General features: G+C 42.7%; 1 protein-coding gene across 1 annotated transcript in view; it reads left to right on the top strand.

The window, feature by feature from the left end:
- KIF16B (kinesin family member 16B) overlaps positions 1-11,266 on the top strand; it is a 203,267-nt gene that overhangs the window by 83,391 nt on the left and 108,610 nt on the right. The window contains exon 10 of the mRNA XM_006036938.3: positions 8,937-8,990. Coding sequence (XP_006037000.2) covers positions 8,937-8,990 — 54 coding nt within the window. The remainder of the gene's footprint in view (positions 1-8,936; positions 8,991-11,266) is intronic.

The following is an 11,266-nucleotide window of genomic DNA, read 5'->3' as shown; positions in this document are numbered from 1 at the left end:
AGGAATGCAGTACAACAGTAATAGCTGCAATCTGATCTATCTCCTTTCTTCAATATGGTAACAATTTTGATGTCTCTAGTCACTGGGAATCTGTTCATGTTTCCAGATTTTCATAATAGCAATGTGTATTTGGTAAGAGAGCTATTTTCCAACTTCCTGATAAATTTCAGTTGGTATTCTATCAGGACCACATACTTTTGTTCTTTATCTACTTGATGGTTTTCAAGGCGCCTTGATAAGCTGGTGCAAGGTAATCCTTGATGGGGTGCTGTGGAATGACCTCACCTTTATTGCCTTCAGCATTAGAATCTCCATTCAGGAGCTCTTGAAAGTGCTTCTTCCACTGTGCATTGGTAATGAAGGTGTCTTCAAAGAGCATTGTTCAGTCTTTGGACCTCAGAGATATGACCACTTGTGTGCTCATAGGTGGCTTTGGTTACACTGAAAAACTACACTTTCAGCAAACTTTTGAATCTCTTCTGTTTTGTTCATTCCCCATGTGGCAGAGCACCATTGGGGTGCTTGCCACTTAAGGACTATTGCAGACTGCAGAGGAGCCTGTGTGGTAAGCAGCAGTGAGGTTTCCCCCCAACTTGGTAGCCATTTTAAGGGAGAAGGTGGGTAGCATAACACCTTTGGTGTCTGCCACTTTAAGAGCTGGGAGCAGGCAGCTGGCAGGTGCGGGCCAGCCCTGATGAGGCAGCCACTTTAGACCCAGGCTCTCAGGGCTGATCCAACATTTTGCTGCAAGCAGCCGAAGGAATAACAACACCCGGCTCAGTTGCTGCTTATGGAACATGTTGGAAGTAAGAGCAGGAGCTACTGGGGATAGCAGGAGGCTCCTGGTCCTGGGTAAGACCGAAAAATGCACCCTGTCAGGTGTGGGTAGCCTGGTGGGGCTGTCCATGGTGGACCCCAACACCCACCAGCCAGTGGGTTATTAAAATAGGAGGGGAGTAGGGCCAGATGCACACAGGGACAGGCACCTGAGCCCAGAGTGGATAGTGGGGCCAGGCATGCCCATGGGAGTGGCACCTGAGTTTGCGGGGGGTGTAGGACCCCAAAGCCCCAGAGTTGGGGTGAGTGTTGAGGTCCCAGAGATGGGGGGGTGAGTGTTGAGGCCCAGGCAGGTCTTCAGATGCCTGAGTCTGCAACTGGGGCTGAGGCTGAGTGAGGTGGCTCAGAGGGAACCACAAGCAGATGAGGCAAGTGATTGGCCTCAAGTAGGGAACCTGTGGGTTGAGTTATCCAGTGAAGTGTTAGGGGTGGAGTCATCCCAGTGTTTGGCAAATTGCCCATTGACTGTGCAGATGAGGGTCAAGGGAGAGGCCCAAAAGGCTGCACCAGGGCTGGGCAAGGAATAAAGAGACAAGCCTGATGGCCTACGCAGTCGCTCAAGGGAGCAGGCTAGGGTGAATGTGGCTTGGTGGGGGGCATGAGTGCAAGAGGCCCAATGAGGGAGGGCAGAGTGATCGAGGCCCCAGTGAGAGTGGAGCGGTATGAATGAGGCCCAGAACAGGGCAGTATGTGAGAGGTCTAACAATGAACTGAGTTTGGCCCAGCCTCGAGGCAGAGCAGAGAGCAGCTCAAGGGTGTCATCTGCGAGGCATGGGACATGATAAAGCGGGGTTGGAGTCATGTGTGTACCGCCCTTTGGCATCAGGGCACACAAAGGGCAACCTCCTGCCTAATTAGCATCTCAATTACTTTACAACAGGGCATGGCAGGTGAGTAAGGCAGGCGGCTTGCCCAAAGACAGGTGGGTGACCAGCACTGTGACTGGTCCAGGGGAGGCCCACTTGTCACACCCCACTTGTTCTTTTGCTCTCTAATTTTCCTCTGTGTCTCAGTTTTAATGTACTGGCAAGTGTCTTGCTTCTGTTTGAAGTTGATGCCACTGTGCCAAACTTTGAAGGCTCTCCCTTTTCTGTCAGTAAGAGCTTGTCTTCCTCTGTCCTTCTCATTGAGCAAGTGCTGACGTTTCTTTGTGGAGAAGTCTCAAGGTTCTTTGCATGCCTTGTGATTGCTTTTCTTGAGACTCTCCTAGTGATAAATGGTGTTAAGATAATCAGGGTTGGAGAGTTTCTCACTGAGACTGTGCTGGGGTTTATTGCTTTTAGCAGTCTTTCAAGAAGCTGATATTGAACTCTTCCTTGGTTGCTTCTTTTGCTTACATTGTTTTGGGGTGATGCAAATGGATCTGATAGAAGTATCACACCATGATCATTCAGCAGTCATCTGTGCTGGTGATATGGATGCCACAACACTCCCATGTAGTCAGTCGGTACCCATGTTTTGAGCAGGAGCACATCCATGATTGAGAGCACATCCTGAATACTTGCTCAGGAAGAGAATTCCATTTGAATTGACTTTTCCCACCCTTTCCTTTCCATATTTCAGACTCCCTGCCCACCCCAGCATTGAAGTCACCAAGAAGAGTGATCTTACTGTCTTTGGGGATGGGTGACAGCACTTAGTCAAGTTTAGAATAGAATTCTGCTTTTGCTTCACCATTTGCATCAAGGGTCAGGGTATATGCACTGATGACTGCTGTCTGTTGTTCAATTGAAGCAGATCATTCCGCATATGAAAGAGGCTATAACCACACCATGTCAGGTACCATTGTGTGGTAACAGTTTCTAAATGTTGGATAATTAATAGGGTTTGCTGTACTTTCAATATATTTTTTTAGTAAAGGGCCTTTTTCTTTTAACTTTTTACACAATAAAAATGTTGTGCCTTAGAAGCTGATAACCCTTACATTTTTGTATAATTATGTATCTCTCTAGATTTCACACTTCCTTGTCCCCTGCGAAAGTCATGCCTGGGTATCGTTAGTTTAGTTATGTCTTCAAACAGTGTTTTCTTAGTTTGATTGTTGAACTGCCAGAAGTATTTCTATGTTGAATAAAAATTTGGCTTAACATCCAAAATACTCAGCTTGTGCTCAGCTTCTGTCTCTAATCCAGTGTCATGGAACACTACTTCAGCTAATAAGCTTTGGATAAAATAGAGCTTTTGCTCATAGATTTATGTTGAAGATTTCATTTGTGGACCTTGTATAAGTTACACTTTACTGTAACTCTAAAACTGCTCATGAGAAACCTTGGTCTTGTCATGGATTTAGCTGTTTTATTAACCATATAAATTGGGTTGCTGAAATAGCATTGTAACATCTTTGTAGTCTTGCCAGCATTTAGTTTTTCATAGATAGATGTACATCAGTAGCAGCTCACACTTTTATGTTGTGTAAATTAGGCTGTTGTGATACTGTCCTAGTAAAATTGGCTTCCTTTTCTGTGTAGCTTATCCATAATATTTATCCTTTCTTGTGTAATATATTTTTTAAGCTGATGGTGACCATTTTATTCCAAATAATGATCAGATTAAATTCCACTATGAGGATTGTATAGAAGAAGAAAGGACAGCCTTTATCCTGAGTTATTTATATCTTTTATTTTAAAACTAATGTAAAATGTCTTCTGTTCTCAATATGTTTTTGATTATGGTATTTGTTAATTTAATAACTAAGACAATGTATGTAGGGTGTGGTTTCATGATCCTAAAAATGCTACACTTGTGGTATGCTCACTGTCTGTAGTGAATATTTTTATTATTTTTAGAAAGAAATATTAAAATATATGTAAATTCAAACTATGTCTACATAATTGCAGTTATATTACATTAAAAATACATTTAACTACAACTGTCACTAATTAATATAGAGTATTTTTGCTTATTTACTGTTTAGGAACTAACGTACAAATTCTAAGTTGCAACAGATCTGAATTAAATGTTCTAATATACTTGGTTGTATTGTTAGTTAATTTGTTTTTTATATACCTATTCATAGGTATTTTATATAACACTACAAAAATATATGAAACAAGTAAAACCAGATTTGAAACTTAAAGGGGGTCCTACAAAAAGTGGAACCTTGGTCATATTGCTAGGGATGAGTATTATATGGGTGTGCAGAGAGAAAATCAGGAAGGCTGAAGCACAATTTAAGATGCAGTTGGGAAGAGATGTAAACTGCATTAAAAAGGGAATCTCCAAGTATGTTAGAAATGTAAGAGAAAGACCATGGAAAGTGTAGGTCCCATACTAAATGCAGAAGGCAACCTAGTTGCAAATGGTACACAGAAGGCTAGTTTATTTTTAATGTCTTTTTTACTGTAGTCCTGACTGATAAGGTCAACTGACAGATCATGAATGCAGTTGGCAAAGATCTGGAAGGAGATAAGCAGCCAGGAGTAGTGGAAGAACTAGTCTGGGATGACTTAAGAACATAAGGACATAAGACAGTAGTCAATATAGCCCAGTACTCGGTCACCGACAGTGGCAGGAGTGGAAGCTTTATAGATTTCATAGATTTCATAGACATTAGGGCTGGAAGGGACCTCGGAAGATCATCGAGTCCAGCCCCCTGCCCAAAGGGCAGGAAGTCAGCTGGGGTCATAGGATCCCAGCAAGATAAGCATCCAGTTTGCTCTTGAAGGTGTTCAATGTGGGCGCTTGAACCACCTCCGGTAGCAGGCTGTTCCAGACCTTGGGGGCTCGGACAGTAAAGAAATTCTTCCTTATGTCCAGCCTGAAATGGTCTTGTAGTAGTTTATGACCGTTCGACCTAGTCGTCATCCCTAGGGGCGCTCTGGTGAACAAACGTTCCCCCAGATACTGGTGGTCACCCCTGATAAACTTATAGGTGGCCATCAGATCACCCCTGAGCCTACGCTTTTTCAGGCTAAAGAGCCCCAGGGCTCTCAGCCTCTCATCGTAGGGTCTGCTTCCCTGACCTCTGATCATGCGCGTGGCTCTTCTCTGGACTCTCTCAAGCTTCTCCACATCCTTTTTGAATTGTGGAGCCCAAAACTGGACACTTTAGAACAGATCTCTCCTGCTGCTGCCATCGGAGTCTCCAGGCTTCCCCTCCCTATGGGCAGGATAGGGTGGTATGGCCCATGGGGCTAAGGGAGCCTCTGGATAGGGGGGTTGGAGACCCAGGGATCCCATATTGTGTGGCAGCCTAGTAATGTAGTGCCAGTTGCCTGCTGCAGTGTGGCCCCATGTGGTACAGAGTGGGAATTTCAGTCCAGTACACTGTGGGAGTGAGAGGGTCAGGGCAAGTGTCAGTCCGTGGACTTGTATCTGGGGCCTCGGTCTGGCCAGCACTTCCTCCACATAAACCCTTGTGCAGGAACATTAAGTGTCTGGGCAACATGTCTCAATCTGATCCCAGATTGCTTTGTTGTTCCCTCCAGTTTGCACTCTGACTCAACTTCTTGACCTGGCTTGTTCTTGGATTCTGCTTGCTTCTCTTGACCTTTGTTGGCAACTTGATCCTTGAGTGGCTTCAGACCTAGTCACCCACAGCCTGGTGTGCTTGGGTGCCTGCCCTGCAGCATAGGAAGGCCTAGGTATTGCAGTGTGGCATGCAGTCTGGGGATGTATGGCCCCCACAGTTTGTAGTTGGGAAGCCTACAATCCCCGGTCAGTCAGAAGTTGGAAAACCCTGCTTTAGAGGGATACCATTGACCAGGGGATCTTTAGAGTGATCAGCAATGGTGTCTCCCTCCCTGACATCTATCATCATTGACCTAGAGGTGCACGAGCATACATTGGTTATATTTAATTGTTATTACTGGATCTGTCATCCGTGAATTTGTCTAGTCCCTTTTTGAACCTGGCTATGCTATCTGCCTCTACAACCTCCTATGGTAATGAGTTCCATGAGTTTAACTACTTGCTGGGTAAAAAAGTACTTTCTCTTGTTTGTTTTAAACCTGTCTCCTGCTAATTTCAGTAGGTGCCCTCTGTAGGACTCTGTCAGTGTTGTTAGGGTGTTTGATGTCACTGGTCATGTCAGTCTCCCTCAGTTTGAATGGTTTATTGTCCACAAACAAGCTTAGGCACTAGGATCCATGGCCAAGTGAATTAGTACATGCTGGTAGCCGGGTCTTTTGATGGCATGGTATAGGCATGAACATAACCCTAAATATTCAGGGTTCCTGGGCCTAGTTTTTTTTATACACTGATGAAAAGAACTTCATTTTACAGCAGACACATCTCAATTCTCACCAGTTACTAAAACATATTTAGTTGACATCATGGGTGATTGGTGCCTCCTAAGCCTGGGGGGCACAGTTTGTGGGTGGCAGTGTTGGCGACAGGGTGGTGAGCAGTGACTGTCCACAGAAGTTGGTGGCGGCCAATCTCAGGGGGGAGGGGGCACCTGCCCCCCATACCCCTCCCACAACCTACTTCTCAGCAATTAGTGCAACTTCCTACCAGGTATAGGCACCTGTGGCTAGGTCACTGATCTTGGTTGGTGTTCTATACTGGTCTTATCAATTCACTCTCTTAGCTTTGAAAGCTCCTCTAAAACTAGTGGGCCTCACGCACCTGAACCCGGCCCGCCCCCACCTGCTCCAAGTGCAGCCCTGGCCGATATGTTGGTGCACCTTTAGAAAATACTATAACGTGGATACATAACTGGCTGGATCATCATGCTCAATGAGAAGTCTTCAGTAGCTCAGGATCTAGTTGGAAGGACGGATCAAGTGGGGCTCCCCACGGGTTTGTCTTGGATCCAGTATTAAGATCATCATTAATGATTCAGATGATGGTATTGAATGCACATTTAGCAAATTTGTGGATGCTACCAAGCTGGGTGGAGTTGCAGACACTCAGGAGGGTAGCCCTAGGATCCAGAGATTCAGCAAGGACAAGTGTCAAGTCCTGTACTTGAGCTGGAATAATCACACACACAAATACACATTAGGGATTGATTAGCTAGGTTGCATTTCTACACAAAAGGACCTGGGGTTTATAATAGACTATAAGATGACTATGAGTCAACGGTGTATTTTGTTGCCAAAAAAAAAAAAAGTCAGCAGCATACTGGGTTGTATTAACAGAAATGTCACTTACAGATCAAGCAGTGATTCTTCCACTCTATTCAGCACTGGTGAAGTTTCACATGGAGTACTGTATCCAGTTTTGGGCCTCATACTTCAAGGATGCAGACAATTTGGAACAAGTCCAGCATAGAACAGTAAAAATGATTAGGGGCCTAGGAGGCAAGACTTATGAGGAAAAGCTGACAGAACTAGTATTATTTAGTATGGAGGAGCGTCATGGTGGGGATTTGCTAACAGTCTTTAAATACCTGAAGGACATTACAGAAAGGATAGAGATGGGTTTTTCTCTGTGGCCATAAAGAACAAGACTAGAAGTGTTGGCCTCAAGCAGGGGAAATTTAGGCTGGAGATTAGGAGGAACTTTCTGACTATGAGGGTGGTCAGGCATTGAAACAGGCTACCTAGAGAAATTGTAGAATTTCCTAGGAATTCTTGGGAGTTTTCAAAAGCAGGTTAGACAGACACCTGGCTGGGATGGTTTAGTCAGGGATGATCCTGTCCCAAGCAGGGAGCAAAACTAGATGACATTATGAGCTCCTTTCCTGCCCTACATTTCTGTGATCCTGTATTAGACATAGACATATATGTATACCTATAAAATACATATATATACTTTCACTGGTTTTCTTGTTTCACCTATCTGTATTATATAATCCATTTGTTTATATATATATATATATATATACACACATACATACATGCAGCCCTTCTACACACGTGTGTGTATTTGATATATATACATGCAAGCACACACATTATACATATGTATGTATGGATTTTCAAATTAAAGGTCTTTGGTTGAACAATATATTATAGCTATGCATTCTACATATAGACTTTTACTTGTTTATTTGTTTTATCTATATATCATAGATGAAATGAGTAAATAAGTAAAACTATATGTGCATATGTATGTCTCTGATGCATGAACTGTTAAACCAGACCTTTAATTTGAAAATCTGTTTTATCAAAATGTGTGTTATGACCTTTCATATGACTCATTACCCAATAATTTTTTTTAAATCTTCAATTTTAAATAATTCAAATACATAGAAGTCCGGTAGATAAAATTATAGGATCCTGCCATTTTTTGTTGTAACATTATACTCCTCTAGCATATAGAAAATTAAACATTCCAGTTCTTCAAAAAAAATTCTAATTCAAATGTTTTGTTATCCTGAAATACTTTAGAAAAACAGGGTTATACCATAACCTATATTTAAATATCTTTTAGGTCTGCCTCACAGCTTATGTTAATAGTATTACAATTATTGTTGGCTTATGCATTGAAAAAAAAGAATTGTATTCATACTTCACTTTGGTCTTCTTGAAATTCAAAAAGTCTTCCTATCAAGATAGGAACCAGTTGATAAATTGCAGAACACAAATATTAAGTAACTCTCACTGGCATAGGAAAAACATATTGTATAAGGAAAAAAAATACTAATTAACTATAACCTGGAGTTACAGCATGAGTGACTGGAACTACATAGACCTAACAAACCTAACCTTTCATAAAGCAAAATGTTGGTGGCTTTAAAATAGTCTTTATTGCTTTTCTCGAATTGTGTTTGTTTTTTTTCTATAAATCCCTTTCTTAATTGATCACTTTGTTTCTCTCTACCTCCTGTGGCAGTCTTTTCCCTGTAAAAGGACCAATCTGTTTAAGGTAGAGAAACTCAATTTCTATATTGATTGCCTTGTCTGCATGTAGTTAACTCGCAGGGTCTTTGCTAATCAGTTATCTGTCTTGTTTAACTTTACTATTTAAGTAGTTTCTTCCAAGAAATTCATTTACTTCTTTCAGCTTCTGTGCAAGTGCCAAGCAGCACAAAATCTAATTTGTAACCTTTATTTAAGGAAACTTTTTCAGTTATTGTAGAACATAGTCAATTTTTGTAAAACTTGTCAAAATTATTGTTAATTTTGAAATTTTTATAATTTGCCATGTTCAGTTTCTGTAAAAATTTTCAATAAATAATACTCATTTTTCAAACTCTTCCTTTTCACTAGACTAGAATTTGAGAGACAGCAACGAGAAGAGCTAGAAAAATTAGAATGTAAAAGGTAATTTATTCCCACCGGGTGTGTGTGTGTGTGTGTGTGTGTGTGTGTGTGTGTGTGTGTGTGTGAAAGAATAAACTGATTTAAAATCAGTGTGAAATAAATAATTGATTTTGAATCATGATTTAAATCAGTGAGCAAGAAATATTAATTTTAACACATTGATATTCATTTTCTTTTAAATGTGCATGCTTTAGTTCTTTTCCTAAACACAGTATGGTTTTAATAGAATATTAGCTATTAAGACGATGAATTTAATGTAAATATAAACCTTACATTAAATACAGTGCTGCTTTTTGCTCACTAATATGATATAGTGTGTGTATGTATATGTATAAAAGGCATTATAACATTTGTCCTACATTTAGTTAGTCTTAATTTTTATATACTGTGTTAGAAAATTACATTTTTATTTGCTAGATGATTTTTTTAAACTTGTGTTAAGTTGCTTTTTTGATAAAATGTGAAATAAAGCAAAATGCAGAGTTTTAAAATAATTTAACTATGAACAGACAAATGCTAATTTTGCTTGGGTACAACATTTTTAAAACTATCAAACTTTTTTTGCATGTTACATGTAAGTATAACTGGTTTATTGTAGAATCATTGGTACATTGAACTGACAGTTTTTAAATCAAGGTGGTTCAAGATTTTTAGAATGAGTAGCTCTTATCCTTTTGCACCTAGTTGTTTATTCATAGATTGTAAAAGGAAAACAAGCTTTCCTTCTGTTTGCACTTCCTGGTTGCTTTCTCAGTTTGGAATGGATACTTGCTAAAATTAACTAAACTAAACATAAAATGTTGAAAAGAACAAAGCACCTGTAGAAGAGAGACAAGTATGTGAAATAGAAGTGCACTGATATATTGGTAGCATATGGGATCAGCACCTATAATAGGAAAATTAACATTATTGGCCTTTGGCTTTTTTTGGCTGGTGTAGCCAATAATGTCACCAATGAATGCCATGTGCATGCATGCAGGCACAGCACGCACATGGCTAGGAATGCAGCCTGATAACTTGGAGAGCAGTGCCTTGCTAGTAAGTCTGTGGTGGGGAAGGGGTTGTGGGGGGGCAGATCAAGGCTCCCATGGTGAAGGAGCAAGTGGGGCTGGGGCTGGGGCTGGTGCAGATGTTGCCCAGCCAGGGTGGTGAATGCAACCCTGGGGCTGGGAGCTGGATGGAGCTGCAGACAGGTCATCCAAGGTGCGCAGGCCATGTGGAGTGGGGGGACAGCTCCCTACCATTAGGTACATCCCCAGGGGAGGCATGGGGGCCATGTGCCTTGCCCACCCTTCCCAAGGGAAAGGCCGCAGAGTGTGGTGCACCAAGCAGGGGTGGCACTAGGAGGGGTTTGGGGGGTACAACTGAGCCCACCCCACCCCCACCCATTCGGACTGCAGCCCCAGCCCAGCTCCCCACCAGGAAGAGGCTGGTGCAGCCCCTGGCCCCAAGCCCACAGTGGGCAGCCTGCCCTTGCCCCATGCACATATCTGGGGGCCATATGCCCCCCACGCCTCCCCTGGGGTTGCATACAGTGGTGAAGAGCTGCCAACCCGCTTCCCACCCTGCCATGCCCCCTGGATAGCTGCCCGCATCTCCGTCCCACTGCTGGCCCTGGGGTCACATTCACTGCCCTGGCTGGGCAGCACCTGCCCCAGCCCCTGCCCCACTCACCTCCATCACTGTGAGGGCCTTGATCTATACCCCCCCATACCCCTTCCCCCCACAGACTTACTAGCAGGGCACTGCTCTTCAAGCTGCCCGGCTGCCTTCCTGTAAATCAGTTATCGGATTGCTATCAGCCGATATGGCTGGTTAATAATCAGCTATTGTTATCAGTCAAGAATATCTTCATTGGTGCACCCCTGATGTTAAATATATATATATATATATTCCTTAGATTTTTTTAATTTAAATAATTTTGGTATTCATAGATATTATTAGGGTCAGAAGGGACTTCAGCAGATCATTGAGTCCAGCCCCCCGCCCCAGGCAGGAAAGAGCACTGGGGTCATAGTTGGTAGGGTCGGAAGGGACCTGAGGAGATCATTTAGTCCGTCCCCCTGCCGTGGCAGGAAAGAATACTGGGGTCAAACGACCCCGGCCAGATGTTCGTCTAGCCTCCTTTTAAAGACCCCCAGGGTAGGAGCCAGCACCACCTCCTTTGGAAGTTGGTTCCAGGTCCTAGCCGCCCTGACAGTAAAGTAGCGCTTCCTAATGTCTAGCCTGAAACTACCCTCCACTAGCTTGTGTCCATTGTTTATTGTAACTCCTTG

The sequence above is a fragment of the Alligator sinensis genome, unplaced genomic scaffold, assembly GCF_000455745.1.
Source record: "Alligator sinensis unplaced genomic scaffold, ASM45574v1 scaffold972_1, whole genome shotgun sequence".
Taxonomy (NCBI): domain Eukaryota; kingdom Metazoa; phylum Chordata; order Crocodylia; family Alligatoridae; genus Alligator; species Alligator sinensis.
This window is presented reverse-complemented; position numbering and strand designations above follow the sequence as displayed.